This window comes from Mustela nigripes, chromosome 4 (genome assembly GCF_022355385.1).
Source record: "Mustela nigripes isolate SB6536 chromosome 4, MUSNIG.SB6536, whole genome shotgun sequence".
NCBI lineage: Eukaryota > Metazoa > Chordata > Mammalia > Carnivora > Mustelidae > Mustela > Mustela nigripes.
This window is the reverse complement of record NC_081560.1, coordinates 13,139,328-13,156,425: the sequence shown is the minus strand read 5'-3', so window position 1 is coordinate 13,156,425 and position 17,098 is coordinate 13,139,328. Positions and strand designations below refer to the sequence as shown.

General features: G+C 36.6%; 1 protein-coding gene across 1 annotated transcript in view; it reads right to left on the bottom strand.

Moving 5' to 3' along the window:
* The window catches only part of BRAF (B-Raf proto-oncogene, serine/threonine kinase), a 180,476-nt gene that overhangs the window by 79,021 nt on the left and 84,357 nt on the right, over positions 1-17,098 (bottom strand). Inside the window, exon 3 of the mRNA XM_059396263.1 lies at positions 6,574-6,837. Coding sequence (XP_059252246.1) covers positions 6,574-6,837 — 264 coding nt within the window. The remainder of the gene's footprint in view (positions 1-6,573; positions 6,838-17,098) is intronic.

Genomic DNA, 17,098 nt, shown 5'->3' with positions numbered 1-17,098 from the left:
CTCTACATCCAATGTGGGCCTTGAACTCATGACCCTGGCAGCAAGAATCACATGTTCTTCCAACTAAGCCAGTTAGGTGCCCCGCTTCATTTTTTTTTTTTTTTTTACAAAACAGATCTGAGGTTTAACTGACCTACAATCAACTACATTAAGTATATTGTTTGATACATTCTGACATTATGAATATACCCACATAATCATCACCACATTCAAGATAATGTACCCCAATACACCTTCTCAATGTTTTCTTGCACTCCTATGTAATTCCTCCCTCTTGCCCCACGCCCAGGTCCAGACAAATACTGATCTAACACTGTCACTATAGAACAGTTTGCTTTTTCTAGAATTTTATGTAAGTGTAAAATGCATATTCATTTTTGTCTTGCTACTTTTACTTAGCATGGTTATTGTTAGATTTATCTATGTTGTTGTGTCTACCGGCAGTGTATTCCTGTGTACCACATGGTACTCCGTTTTATGGATATACCACAACTTGCTTAACCATCTGTTGATGAATATTTGGGGCTAAGAACAACTCTGTACAAATCTTTGTATGGACATATGCTTTATTTTCTCTTGGGTAAATACCTAGAAGTAGAATGGCTGGATCATATACTAGGTGTATGCTTAACTTTTTACAAAATTGCCAAACTCATTTTTTTTAATTGTGCTGAAATACATATAACTTAAAATTTAATACCTTACCTATTTTTTAAGTATACAGTTAGTTATAGGAAGCACTTTCGCACTGTTGTGTAACCAAAAGCCATGACTCATTTCATTTTGAAAAATTCCAACTCTATAACCATGAAAGAACAACTCCCCACCTCCCCTCCCCTCCCCCCTTGCAACCACAATCCTATTTTCTCTTTCTATGAATTTGGCTACAAATTTGACTATGAATTTGACTAGGTAAGTGCAAATAAGTGCAATACTACAGTATTTGTCTTTTTGTGACTGACTCATGATTCATCAATGCTATACAACGTGCCAGAATTTCCTTCTTTTTAGGGTTCAATAATATTCCATTGTATGCATATATCATATTTTGTTTATTCGTGCATCTGTTGACTGACACTTGGGTTGATTACACATTTTTGGTTATTATGAATAATGTTGCTATAAATATGGGTGTATAAATAATCTCTTTAAAACCCTTCCAACTGGGCGCCGGGTGGCTCAGTGGGTTAAGCCTCTGCCTTAGGCTCAGGTCATGATCTCATGGTCCTGGGATGGAGTCCCGCATGGGGCTCTCTGCTCAGCAGGGAGCCTGCTTCGCTCTAGTGCGTGTGCGCACACACGCACCATCTCTCTCTCTCTGCCTGCCTCTCTGCCTACTTGTGATCTCTGTCAAATAAATAAATAAAATCTTAAAAAAAGAAAACAAACCCTTCCAACTCCTTTGGGTATATATTCAGAAGCAGAACTGCAGGATAATATGGTAATTCTATTCTTAGTTTTCTGAGGAACCATCACACTGTTTTCCATAGTGGTCAAACTACTTTACATTCCCACTAGCAATGCACAAGGGTTCCAATTTCTCTACATTGTTGCCAATGTGCTATTCACTCTTTCCTCTTTCCTCTTTGTAGACTGTCTTTGGAGAAATGTCTATTCAAGTCCTCTCTCTTTTTCTTAATTGAGTTGTTTAGGGGTGTGTGTGTGTGTGTGTGTGCTTGAGTTGTAGGAGTTTTTAAAAATACGTTCTGAATATTAACCCTTCATCATAGATACGATTCACACAGATTTCCTCCCTTCTATAAGCTGTCTTTTCACTAAGATGATTGTGTTCTTTTTCTTTTCTTTTTAAAATTTATGTCAGAGAGAAAGAGACCACAACCAGGGGGAGCGGCAGACAGAGCAGGCAGAGGGAGAAGCAGGCTCCCCACTGAGCAAGGAGCCCAATGCAGGACTTGATCACAGGACCCTGAGATCATGACCTGAGCTTAAGGCAGATGCTTAACCAACTGAGCCACCCAGGAGTCCTAATTATATTTTTGCTGCACGTAGTTTCTAATTATGAAATAGTCCTATTTCTCTATGTTTATGTATGTTGCCTGTGCCTTTGGTATCATATCTAAGAAACTACTGCCAAATCCAACATTGTGAGGCTTTTCCTCTCTTTTATTCTAAGGGTTTTGTAGTTTCAGCTCTTACATTTATATCCTTGACCCACTTTGAGAGAACTTTGCATGTAATGTAAGGTAAGGGTTCAACTTCATTGTTCTGCATATGCACTATCCAGTTTTCCCAGTGTCATTTGCTGAAGAGACTGTCCTTTCCCCCAATGAGGGGTTGTGGTATCTTGTCAAAGATCCTTAGACCATATACGTAAGAATTTATTTCTAGGGGCGCCTGGCTGGCTCAGTGGGTTAAAGCCTCTGCCTTCAGCTCAGGTCATGATCCCAGGGTCCTGGGATCAAGTCACACATCAGGCTCTCTGCTCAGCAGGGAGCCTGCTTCTCCCCCCCACCCCGTCCCCCACCCCTGCCTCTGCCTACTTGTGATCTCTGTCAAATAAATTAAAAAAAATATATTTACTTCTAGACTCATTATTTCACTGATCTATATGCCTCTATGTCTATGCTATTCTGTGGGTTTGTACTAAGTTTTGAGATCAGGAAGTGTGTGACCTCCAACTTTGCTCTTTTCCAAGACTGCTGGCCCTTCAGGATTCCTTAAGCCTCCACATTAAGTTCAGGAGGGACGTTTCTATTTCTGCAAAAAAAAGTTGTTGGGATTTTAAAAGGAACTGTATTAAGTAACAGGAAAATATTAAGTAAAAATTAGGTAAAACTGTAACAAATAAAATTGACGTGTTTTACAAAGTGACTGTACCATTATATATTCCCACCAGCAGTGAAAGAAAATTCCAGTTATGCCACATTCTTGCCAATAAGTTGTTATGCCTACTCTTCCATTTCAGCCATTCTAGTAGGTGTATGGTATTATCTTATGCCTTTAATTTGCATTTCTCCAGTGACTAATGATGCTGAGCATCTTCTCATGTATTTACATATTATCTACATATCTTCCTTGGTGAAGTATCTGTTCAAATCTTTTGCCTATTTTCTGAGTTATTTGCTTTCTTATTAAGTTCTAAGAGCTCTTTGTATACTCTGGATACACGTCCTTAATCAAGCCTGTTTTTTGCAAAGACTAGTCTGTGGTTTGTCTTTTTATTCTCTTAACACTGTCTTCTAAAAAGCCTAAGTTTTCAGCTTCAATGAAGTCCAATTTATGAACACGCTACTTTTCATTCCTTCGTTTTCAACTTTCTTTCTAAATTAATTTTTGGGTAGTTCTTTCCAGCAAAGCCTGTGAAAGGTAAATTCACATCTAGAAAGGCCTTTTTTATACTTTCAACTCATACTTTAGCTAAGCAACTTACAGCATTCTAAATATACTAGTATATTGTCTTCTGGCTTCCATAGATGCTATAATGAAAATTTTTTATAATCTGAGATTTTTTTTTAAATAATTTTTTTTTCCTGAATGGTTTTAAAATACTATCCTTTCATTTTATTGTATCTAGGGCCTTTGTTTACTGAATCTTTAGATTTTCATCTTTCACAAATGATAGCCATCATTTCTTTGAATTTTGCTCTCTACTCCTTTCTTTCTTTTTTTTTTTCCTTTAAATTTTTTTTCTTTTAAGATTTTATTTATTTACTTGACAGACAGAGATCACAAGTAGGCAGAGAGGCAGGCAGAGGTGGGGGGGAAGCAGGCTCTCCACTGAGCAGGGAGCCCGATGCGGGGCTCAATCCCAGGACCCCCGGATCATGACCCGAGCCAAAGGTAGAGGCCTAACCCACTGAGCCACCCAGGGGCCCCCTTTTTTTTCTTTTAAAGATTTTATTTATTTATTTGACAGAGAGAGAGAGAGAGAGCATAAGCAGGCAGAGAGACAGGCAGAAGAAGAGTGAGAAGCAGGCTCCCTGCTGAGCAAGGAGCCCGATGTGGGACTCGATCCCAGGACCCTGGGATCCTGACCTGAGCCAAAAGCAGCTGTTTAACCAATTGAGCCACCCAGGCATCCCATGTTTCTATTCTCACTTTCTGGAACTCCACTGAGGCATATAATGAAACTGTTCACTCCATCTTTCATATCTCTTATCCTTTCTGTTACAGTTTTTTTTTTTAACTCTCTTTCCTTGCTTTTTAGAGCTTACTAATTTTCCTTTTAATCTACTTTTACCTCATGTCCTTAGTTTTTTAAAATATTTTGATTTTTTGTGCTCGCTTCGGCAGCACATATACTAAAATATTTAGTTTTTTAGTATACTTAGATTTTTACTTAGCATTTCGATACTTCTTCTGTAATATGCTGTAATTACTTGACATACTGAGATTTTATTTAAAGTTACCTTGCTACTTCCTCAAATCAATATCAATTTATATTCATTAGTTTTTTCCCCCTAGTGACAACTGTTTCTTTTGGACTTTGTTTTTCCTTTGGTCTAAGTTGTTTGAATTTTCCCAATTCAACTATGAAAAATTTCTCTCACAGAAAATTAGAAGGAATGATAAAAATTGACATCCAAATTCTACTTAGATTCTAAATTTTTTTTTCTTATTTATTTTCTCTAACACTTCACTTTCCATCTTACCATTTGAAATAGAGTTCCAAATTGATTGAGATAGGAGTAAGAATAGTGATGACTCCTGAAGGTGATTACTGAATTGGCGGGGACATGGGAGAACCCTTCTCAAGCACTAGAAATGTTTACTATCTTGAACTCTGCAGCAGTTAAATATGTAGAAGGTAACTCAACTGTATACTTGACATTCGTATACTTTACTGTGTGTAAGCTGTATTTCAAAAAAGAACGTGGAAAAAGTTGTAGGTGTCATGACAATTTACCCCTAAATACTGAAAAATGTATTTCCTAAGAATAAAGACATTTCCCTACATAATCACATACCTGTTATCACACTCAGGAAAATTAATAATTTCATAATAATGTATTTAATCAATGTTCATCATTTCCCAACACAAAATGCCTTTTATAGTAGCTCTTTCCCATCCTAGCTGAAGCTAGAATCACACACAGCATTTGCTTACAACTCTTCAGTCTTGTTTAGTGTAGAATAATCTCCATTCTTTTCTGTCCTCTGTGACACTGAGTCCAGGCCATCTGTCTTATACAATGTCCAAATACTGAACCTCTCTGTTTTCTTTACGGCACTTAACTTTTTCCTTTATCCCCTGTATTTCTTGTAAAATGGAAGGTTTAGAAGCTTAACAACACAGTCATCTTTAGCTAGAATACTTCCAGATGATAACAGTCATTCACTGAGTTTAAAATTTTAGGACCACCTTGAAGTTCTATTTGGTTCTTTCTTTAGAACCCTGTTGTTCTTGAGTCTTCTAATGCACTGATAAACTCTTTCCCTGTGTATCTTATAACATGGAATTTTGGGCATTATCTATGTGGATTCCGCGAGCCCCAGATAGGTCAAAGAGATTTTGCATTTACTTCTGTCTAGTGCCTGACTGCTATTACTTCTCGAGGACCAGTTGTTGGGTTGAAAGTTCCTGGATAGCACCTGTAAGTATAAATATGAACCCCACACCATGATGAGGATAGGCCTATAATTAAGAATTAAAGGGAAACTTTAACCTTTATTTGGACTGCTGGTGAAGACAGACAAATTTCATTGTTATTAATGTACACTGAGTAAATAGATTTTCTTCTAGTTCACCCTTTTGCTGAAGGTAAAGCTCTTCAAAGGCTCAGTTTTATGTGAGGATCCGCATTGCAACTACCCTTTGTGACACTGGTTGAAGGCCTACTCTCACATCCCCACACACCGACACTTGCATTCCTTTGTTGCACAAGGTGACAAACTGACCTCACTGGAGGCCACTGTAGCATTTTTTCCATGAAAATCAAGCATTACTACTAAAGGGGAAAAATTAAAACTACTTTGATTTCACTTGTATTTGGAAATGAAAAGGTTTTTTATTAGTTTCAAAAATAATCATACATTTTTAAAAAGTAGTGATGTATAAGGTGCATTATTATTAAATCCAATGACAGTACTTGTTGCACTCAAGGATTATAGACCACCCATAAAATTGTGCAGATTTCCCTGCTTTAAATGTTACTTAGAGTACTCTGTTCCAATGGTAATACTTATCATCAACAGAAGTAATGTAAACAAAAAAAAAATCAAGCACACTAAAAATCCAACATTTGATAATAAGTCCAAATAGGGATTTTTCAAGGGCAAAGAACAAAGCTTACCTGACATATGTTAGACAAAAAACAAGATCAAGTCTTGAAATTCTTTTTGATTCTAAACTCATGCTTAGACTTGAGTGTGGTTCAAGTTTGGTAGACGGGTTAAAATGTTAAATCAGATACTAAACACAGTACTATTTGTTCCAGTTAAGAAACACAGACAGTGGCACCAAATAATTATGTCTCTTTAACTCCTGTTTGAAATGGATGCTTCCATTTGCATGACCACGGAGTATGGTGTGGTAACGTATTTCAGTTTCAACAACTACTCTTTCTGAAAAACATAAAGAAAAAGCAATGATGATATTAAAAGTTGACTCACCACTGTCCTCTGTTTATTGGGCAGGAAGACTCTAACAATAGGTTTTTGTGGTGACTTTGGATTGCTCCGTGATACATCTGTGGGGTTTTGAAAAACTGAAAGAGATGAAGGTAGCACTGAAAGGCTAGAGGAAGAAGAAGATGTAACGGTGTCTGTTGATGCAGAGCTAGAAACAGAAACATCAGTTCCATTCCCCAGGGATTCCAATAACTGTTGTTCTCGCTGTTGGAGGGCATCTAGCTTGCTGGTGTATTCTTCATAGGCCTATAAAATAAAGCAGACTTACGTTGAATCTGGACTTTCTCCTGACAATAACAAAAGGAAGTAAGAAATTTATGCCTGATTTATAATCTCTTTATAATCTAGCTAACAAGGTTTTAAGTTAGAAGTTACAAAACAAATGCTAAAAGTACTATAAATTAATACTTCCACTTTTAATATTTATAAATCTTTTGTGATATTACATTGCATTGAGAAACTGAAAAAAAAAAGTCTGGAATAGCCATAAATATTAATTTAAAAAATGCAGTCTTTACAAATTCTGGTCATACTGCAACTTACCTTCCATACCACGTATCTAACATAAGATAAAATACTATATACTACATCAAGGGTTAAGTATAATCTCTTTTAAAAATTTATTTTTTTCCAGAAAAGTTGTAGGCATATAGTTTCATACCTTTCTCCCTTTCAAAGAACAGAAACAGAGGTTGAAAAGGAGATGAGGTCTTAGAAGAGATTTATCAAAAAGTAAGACTCTGATAGGTAGAGTGTCAGATCTCCCCATTACCACCAAAAACTCAATAGGACTTAAAAGATGTCTAACTGCCACCTTCTTTCTGAAAGAGCTGTTAGTTAAAATACTTTATTCTTTTCACTATGGGTCTCTGATGATCCCATAAAATACTGCTCAGAGAATAAAATTTTATCTAAAAAGATGGTTTACACCCTGCAGTTGAGAAATTCTGGGGCCATTATCCATCAGGGTTTCTTTCTACAAGTTTCATCTGACTAAAGCTATAAAATCAAATGACCACACAAGATATCATATTCTACAAGTAACAAGAATTTTGAAAACAGTAATATTGAAAGTAAAGAGATGGAATGAATTGGAATATATATCTGTGGTTCATAGTTCTTTAAGGCAGTGGTAATCACTCTCCCCCATACCATAGTCCACCATTTCTGTCTACCACCATACATAGATGCGGTAACTACAAACATTTATAAAATGCTACAAAGGAGAATCAGAGATTTTAAAATGGCATTTCCTATCCCTCAAAGAGTTTATTTTGGGGCTGCACAGAAGCAGGTGGATGTATTTTTATATAAGTGCTGTACATGAGAAATAACATTTTTTTTAAAAAAAGATTTTATTTATTTATTTTACAGACAGATCACAAGCAGGCAGAGAGGCAGGCAGAGAGAGAGAGAGGAGGAAGCAGTCTCCCTGCTGAGCAGAGAACCCAACGCAGGGCTTGATCCCAGGATCCTGAGATCATGACCCGAGCTGAAGGCAGAGGCTTTAACCCACTGAGCCACCCAGGTGCCCCAATAAAGAACATTTTTGATACAAGGTGAAAATGAGGAAGGAAAGGGCCTCAAAATGTTAGCAATCAGGTAGACAGAGTTAAGTGGGGAAAAGAGAGTACTGTGTACAGGAGAAATTCTGCCATAAAGTAAACAGGTAGGAAATTCTGTGGCGGCTGCGTGGCTCAGTCAGTTAAGTTACTGACTCTTGATTTTGGCTCAGGTCATGACCTCAGGATCCTGGGAAGAAGTCGTCTGTCTAGCTCCACAGTTACTGCACAGTCTGTCCCTCTCCCTCTGCTCCTCTCCCCCCACCTCCTGCTCTCAAACAAGCAAAATCTTAAAACAAAGAGGTGGGACATTTTAAGGCATAGAAAGAAAAGTACAAACTAGTACTTTTAATATCTGGGAAATAGCAACAGATCAATATATGCTTGTGGTATTTAAATGGAAAACTGCAACAGAGGGAAGCAAACAGTTAAGACTGGGAAAACGGGTAAAGGACTAGCTTGTAGAGTGTATATACCGTGCTATGAAGCCTGAACTTCACTAGCTTGTAGAGTGTATATACCGTGCTATGAAGCCTGAACTTCACTCCACAAGCAAGGGAGAATTATCAAAGGATAGAAGGGAATGAAGGAGAATTTTTGTTTCAATAAAGACCACTGCACTTACTATGCTAGCTCTTAAAATATAATTTTCAAGAAAAAAAGAGGAAAAATACTAAATTGCGCCACTGAGGTAAAGGGCCTAAAGTACATCAAAATGCCCTCTTTTTTACCCTACTGGATGCCCTGTCCTGATTCCGTACATATTTCATAGCATTTCAGGACATTATAAGCAAATAAATTCAAAACTTTCTAAGCTATACTTTGATTTAGCTTTCAGTTGCAAGATCTAATTACTTAAGGGCATCTCTTTCAATATAATCCACTTTTTGAGCCTTTAAAATCAGTCAATTAAGGGCCGCCTGGGTGGCTCAGTCAGTTAAGTGTCCTCTCTCTCTTTTTTAAGATTTTATGTATTTATTTGACAAAGAGACAGACATTGAAACAGGGAATATAAGCAGGCGGAATGGGAGAGGGAGAACCAGGCTTCCCACTGAGCAGGGAGCCTGATGCAGGGCTCGATGCCAGGACTCTGGGATCATGACCTGAGCTGAAGGCAGACGCTTAACAACTGAGCCACCCAGGTGCCCCCCAAGCATCCACTCTTGATTTATGTTTAGGTCAAGGATTTCTACTCAGGATTCTCTCTCCCTCTCCCTCTGCCCCCTCTGCCCCCTCCCCTGACACTCATTCTTTCTCCCTCTCTCTCTCAAAAAAAAAAAAAAAAAAGCACCGAAAAGCAAAAACAAAAAAAAATACCAGTCAATTAATAATAGTGAACATACATGTGCCTGGCACTGTTTGGGGCTCAAACTACAAAAATTCCTACCCTTGGAAGAATATACGCAAGTAGTCTACGAGATAAAATTACCTCCTGTATAGATGAAATCTTATTTACTATCATCTGGACAAGTACATTTACTACACAAAGTTAGCCTTAGGAAAAGTAATAAATGTAAACAATAAATTCTCAGGATGTTACTTATCAAAATGTTAGTCTTAATTTTTGAAAATATACTGTTCCCTCTATTATGGATTACAAATGATTTCATTGCATTTACCAACAGCTCTTCCTCTTCTCAAGTATAAGGCATTTACTTATTCCACCTACCTCATTCTCACAACCAAAATCTTTCAAGGCACTTGTACCTGGCTTGGCTCATTTCTTCCCATTACTCCTGCTGCATTCAGCGTGGATTACTCTTTCAATGCTCCTGCCTTGAAGTTCTCTAAAGGTATTTATTTTTCACTCTGCCTTCCAGATCCACAAGTTCCAAACAATGACAAGATCTCAATTTCTAACTTACCTTGTCTCTGAGCACACCTTCTTACGTTTCCATCTCACTACATTAATCTGTTCATGCGCAACATTAATCCTTTAGATTCTTAGAGTGGGGCCTTCAGTGTCTTAATTCCCCTTCTTTGTGGCTCACCATTTCATTAACGCCACCAGTAATATCTCTGATTCTCTGGCTATTTCTTTTTCTTTAACCAAATTTTTTTTTAACAAGATTTTATTTATTTATTTGACAGAAATCACAAGTAGGCAGAGAGGCAGGAGGAGACAGAGGCAGGGGTGGTGGGAGCAGACTCCCCACTGAGCAGAGAGCCAGATGCGGGGCTTGATCCCAGGACCCTGGGAATTATGACCTGAGCCAAAGGTAGAGGCTTTAAACCGCTGAGCCACCCAGGCACCTCTCTTTTACCAACTTGCTTGTCAAATAAAAATACTAAGTAAATCCTACTTAAATTCTTATTCTTTTACCAACCTGCTTGTCAAATACAAATATTAAGTAAATCCTACTTAAATTAAATTATTCCATTCTTTCTCTCGGGTTACTACACACTGCTAAAGAAGACCTTAATAAGACAAAGCCAATTACTTCCATAATCAATTCATGGAATTAGTCCTTCACACGACTATCTGAAAAATTTTACTTATTTTTAGTATCATCACATTATGTTTTTCACAATACTTACTCCAACCTTTTCTAGGCTTCCTTGGTTCCTTACCTTCATCCCTCAATCTTTAGTTCACTCAGAAAAAAAGCATTAACTTCAAATTTACTCTAAAGATCAAAGCCATCAAATAAAAGCTTCCTCTTCTGTCTCTAAGCAATTCCCCACATCATTCCCAATCCCTCTTCTGTTCTTAATTTAGTGCTGGCACTGAGTATTTAGAGCCTCAGGCCCTGGTACACTGTAATCCCTATTCTCTCTTACATCTTCCAACCTTTTCCTCTGTTTCCTTACCCAGCAAATGTGAACACATGCTCCCACATATATGCACACCTCAGCCACCAACACTGCCATCAACAAAATTCTTGTGGTTCTTTGAGATGTTGCAGATCTATATACTTTTCCAGAATGCAGCTTGCCCTAAACCCTATATTTTCTCATCAAAATCCTACTTATTTTTCAAGGCACCTGGGTGGCTCAGTCAATTAAGCGTCAAGACTCCTGGTTTCATCTGACATCATGATGTCATAGCTCCTGGGATTGAGCCCTTGTCAGGCTACATGCTCAGCAGGGAGTCTGCCTGAAGATTCTCTCTCTCTGCCCATACCCCCATGCACATTCTCTTGCGAGCTCTCTCTCAAATAAATAAATAAATCTAAAAAAAAAAAAAAATCCTACTTATTTTTCAAAGTCCAATTCAAAGCTCTGCTCGATAAAACCCAAGAGGTATTGTCTTTACCTCCTTTAGAGTATTACCACGTTCTTCTTTATATGACTATTTCTTTCTCATGTATGAAAAAATTTTGTGAGGATTAAATGAGATAGTATGAGTAAAAGAAGACTATTACAGAGACTACCATATAGCAAAAACCTAATAAACATTCTTATTAGTAATAATAAGTAGTACTGGTAATTCCTGTTATGTTTATTATTTTTATCACTATATTACTTAACTCTGTTAACATGATTCTACTAAATTATAAGCTAGTTGAAGGCACAGATCATGTCAGATGTTTTTGAATTAAATAGAAGGGTACAGGGGTGCCTGGGTGGCCCAAGTGGTTTAAGAGCTGGCCTCTTGATTTCAGTGCAGGTCATGATCTCAGGGTTTTGAGACTGAGCCCCGTGTCCAGCTGCATGCTCGATGTGGAGACTACTTAAGATTCTCTCCCCCACTCTCTCTCTCCTTCATGCCCAACCCTGCTCATGCTCTTTTTCCTCTCTCAAATAAATAAATTAAATAACTAATTAAATTATAAAACAATACAAGAACACTTAATATCATTAAGGTAACAATATTCCCCTAAACTGATTTACAGATTCACTGCCGTCCTTATCAAAATCCCAGTGGCTTTTCTGCAGAAATGGACAAGCTAATCTTAAAATTCTTATGTAAGTGCAAGGTACTCAGAATACCCAAAATAATTTTGAAAAAGAACAAAATTGGAGGATTCACATTTCTTCATTTCAAAAGTTACAGTAAAGTTACAGTAATCAAGACATGTATATTGGAATAAGGATACACATATAGGACAACACAATAGAAATGAGAGTCTACAAGCAAAGCCTTATATTTATGGGTAACTGATTTTCAACAATGGTGCTGGTACCACTGAATATCTACATGCCCAAGAATGAAGCTGGACTACTACCTAACATTATATTAAAAAATTAACTCAAAATGGATAAAATTTGGATATACATAAAATTTGCAGCTAAAACTACAAAGCTCTTAGAAGAAAACATAGGAGTAAACCATCATGATGCCAGATTAGGCAATAATTTCTTAGATATGATACACTAAAAGCATAGCAATCAAAGAAAAAATAGACAAACTACACTTCTCAAAATTAAAATTTCTGTACTTCAAAAGATACTACCAAAAGAATGAAAAATATATCCCACAGAATAAAAGTAAATATTTACAAATCATATCTGATAAAGATCTATTATCCAGAATATACAAAGAACTCCCACAAGTCAACAACAACCCAGTTTAAAAAATAGGCAAAAAAAAAAAAAAAAAAAAAAAAAAAAACAAATTTTTAAAAAAAAAAAAAAAAAAAAAAAAAAAAAAAAAAGAATTCAGATTTTTCCCAAGAAGATGTAGAAATAGCTAACAAGCACAGGAAAAAGCTGCTTAAAGGAATCTCAGGGTTGTGAGACTGAGCCCCACATGGAGCTCTGTGCTGGGCGTGGAGCCTGCTTAAGATTTTCTCTCTCCAGGATGCCTGGGTGGCTCGTCCTTTAAGCATCTGCCTTTCTGGGTCAGGTCATGATCCCAGGGTTCTGGGGTCAAGTCCCACATCAGGTTCCCTGCTCAGCAGGAAGTATGCTTCTCCCTCTGCCTGCTGCTCCCCCTGCTTGTGCTCTTACTCTCTCATGCTCTCTGGCAAATAAAGAAAGAAAATCTTAAAAAAAAAAAAAAAAAAAAGATGCATAACATCTTTAGTCATCGGGGAACTGCAAACCAAAACCACAATGAGACACCAATTCACAACTACCAGCATGACTATTAAAAAAACAAACAAATAAAAAAAATAAAGCAGAAAGTAAGTGTTGGTACTGATGTGGAGAAAGTGAAACCCTCATGCACTGCTGATGGGAATGTAAAATGAAGCAGCCACTTTGGAATACAAGTCTGGCAGTTCCTCAAAAAGTTAAAAACATCAAGTTAGAGCACAGGACACAGCAATTCAATCCTTAGGCATATAGCCAAGACAACTGAATACATATGTTACACAAAAACTTATATATGAATGTTCATAATAGCTTTATTCACGACAGCTAAAAAGAAACCCAAATGTCCAACAACTGATAAATGGATAAACAAAATGTGTATATCCATATGATGGAATAAAAAGGAATGAATGCTACACTGAATGCTACATGCTACGACGGATGAATTTTGAAAATATTACACTAAAATGAAAGCAGCCTGTCACAAAATGCCACATCACATATGATCCCATTACATAAAGTATCCAAAAAGGCAAATCTATAGAAATACAAAGCAGATTAGTTGTTGCTGGGGGTGCTGAAGGAAATGATTGCTAATGGGTAAAAGGTTTCCTTTTTAAGTGATGAAAATATTCTGGAATTAGTGATGGAATTGATGATGATTGCACAACTTTGTGCATATACTAAAAAAACCACTGAGTGGTACACTTTAAAATAAAAAGCAAATCTTATAGTATGCAATTAAAAATTAAAAATGGGAGGAAAACTATCTATGGATTTACTTTGGACAAACAGGAAGAGCAGTGAAATAAAATTTTTATTTTAAAGATTTTATTTGAGAGAGAGAGAGATCACAAGCAGGGGGAATGGGCAGAGGGAGAAACAGACTCCCTGCGGAGGAGGGTGCTAGACCTGGGACTCAATCCCAGGGTCCTGGGATCATGACCCAAGCCGAAGGTGAGACACTTAACCAACTGAGCCACCTAGGCACCCTGAAATTTTTTTGTCATTAGTTCATTAAATTTATTCTTACTAAACTTCATTTTAAAAGATACAATGAAATCTTGAAGACCATTAAATTCCAGGTGGTATTTAATGAACCACTCTTGCATTCCACAGTAAACACCTTGCTTCCAGTATTTTCAATTATTTTAATAAAATTTCTCTGCATTATCCTGGATTCTACTAAAAAGATATAGACTAAAGTTCAAAAAGGCCACCAGCATAATTATAATGACAGATCAGTTAAGAGCAGAATCTGAATTCAGAATGTCTAAATTCAAAGTTTGGCTATACCATTTACTAACTGTGTAGCCTTAACCATGTTATTAAACTTCTCTGTGCTTGAGTTTCTTCATCTTTATAAAATGAAAATGAGAACAGGAAGTATAACTCATAGGGTAGATTGAGGAGTAAATATTCTACTATATGCAATGAATAGTGCCTGGTACACAGCAAGTACTCAATGAATGCTAGGAGCTACTACTGTTATCATCTCTCTGTCTGCAGGGAACCCTACCATATACGTAAATTCTGTGGTAGCTAGGACTTAGTTTGTAACTCTAGATAAGTAGGGTGATTCCAGAAACACCATTCCTTCACTTCTGGAATCCAATATATATAAGGTCCAAAAAGAAGAATCTACTACTGGAAGAGCATCTAGCATTATATCTTATACACAGAAGGCATTCAAATAATTTGGTAAGTGGAGAGAGAAAAACTGGGAGAAAAAGAAAAGATTCTGGGAAATGACTTATCTTTTCTTCCTCTGGACGATGATTTAAAAAGGGAACCAAAGATTAAAAAGACAAATTTAAACTCTTGAGAGTACTAAAGCTCATTTCACTATAGTTATCAAAGGAACCAACAGAATTTTAATTATTCACACCAGTAAGAGAAAATCTAGAACTTAAAAGCTTAAATAAACACCTTAAAAGTTTTTAAATAAATTACTACAAGAAAAAAGATAAGAGGATTTCTGATGATAATATAACTGAATTCACTCTGTTCTGCTATAAGAAGAAACACGGGGATCGCTAAAGATGTTTCCTATGGAAACATCAAACACAGGAAACATTATTTCCTACGTTGAAATGGTATGGATTGACATAACTAGCGTAACTTCTACTCGCCAGTCTCAAACTAATCTAAAGCCAATTGTGAAAAGGGGAAAAACTGACTTTTCAGCCTCTTATTTGAAGAAATGTAAACATAGTCCTGGTGTAGGGATATATGTGACCCTATTCCACTCGATGAGATGTAAAGGAAAAGACTTGTAGGGGATTTGGAGGGAAAATTTTCTTCCTTGAAAGAACTCAGTACACAAGAGAGCCTCTGTGATCCCAGCTTCCTCTCTGAGGTGTCCTATGAGAGCACAACAATCTGCTGCAGTCATGACCAAAAAGCCAAAGACTGCAGAGATCCACCCCAGCATCTGACACCTTTAAACCAATGTTAAAATAGTTTACTTCCATGCTTGTTACTGGACGGGAAAATAAAACTCCTATTTGTTTGTGAAACTTGGGACTAAGTGGTTTTTTGTATTTCTATAGCTAAAAGCATTTGTAATTTTTACAGATCTCCTACTAGAGTTATTCTCTACTTTTTCTCATCTTTCCTTTAATTATCTTCCATCTGTGTTCTTATTCTGCTTTCTAGAGATTTCCTTAACTTTATCTTACAACATTTATTTATATGCCCAGAGACATACAAACACACATATATTTACATTTTCTGCTATTATACTATTTTAATTATTTTAATAGCAAGAGTTCTTTCTTGTGCTCCATTAAGACTTGTTTTAGAACAGCCATGAAACAAGAATGGACTGCCTTCTCTTACCTCTGATATTAATTATAGTTATTTTCAGGTTTTCATCTGTTCTCTGCACTGTTTCTGAGTTCCTTTTGACCATTTTTGCTATTAGCTTTCCTGTTAAAAGTCTTCTTCCAATATCTGGTTATTCTTAGCTATCCATTTATATTTAAGACTTAAGAGCTCTTAAGATGCCAATACTACCCAAAGCAATCTCTGAACTCAATGCAATCCCTATCAAAATCCCAATGTGTTTCAGAAAGAGAAAAATCTACCCTGAAGTTCATATGAATGTCAAAAAATAGTGCATAGCCAAAACAACCCTGAAAAGGAAAACAAAGCTGGAGGTCTCACACTTCCTGATTTCAAAACTTATTACAAAGCTATAGTAATAAAATCAGTTTAGTATAAACTGGCATAAAGTTGGACATAACTTTTCCAGTGGAAAAGAAAAGAGAGCCCAGAAATTAATTCTTATATACATGGTCAAGTGATTTTTGACAAGGGCACATGTAAAGCCTATACAATGAGAAAAGACAGTCTTCTCAACAAATGGGGCTGGGAAAACTGGATACACACATGCAAAAGACTGAAGCTGAACTCTTACCTTATACCATACAGAAAAATCAACTCAAAATGGATCAAAGACTAAAGATAAGGGCTAAAGCTGTAACTATGTATCTTAGAAGACAGCTGAATAAAAGCTTTATAACACTGGATCTGGTAATGATTTCTTGGATGTAACACCGAAGGCACAGGCAATAAGAAGAAAAATAGGTTAGATGTCATCAAAATAAAAAAATCTTATGAACAAAGGACATAATCGACAGAGTGAAAAGGGAACCCATGGATTAGAAGAAAATATCCACAAATCATGTGTCCAATTAGGACTGATACTCAGAATATATAAAGAATTCCTACAACTCAACAACAAAGTAAATAACTCCATTAAAAACTGGGTGAAAAGACTTAGACGTTTCTCCACAGAAGAAATATGAATGGCCAATAAGCACATGAAAAGATGCTCAACATCATTAGTCATCAGGAAAATGTAAATCAAAATCATGAGATATCACTTCATACTCATTAGGATGGCCATTATACACATACATAAACACACACACACACATACAGAAAGTAAGTGTTGGCAAGAA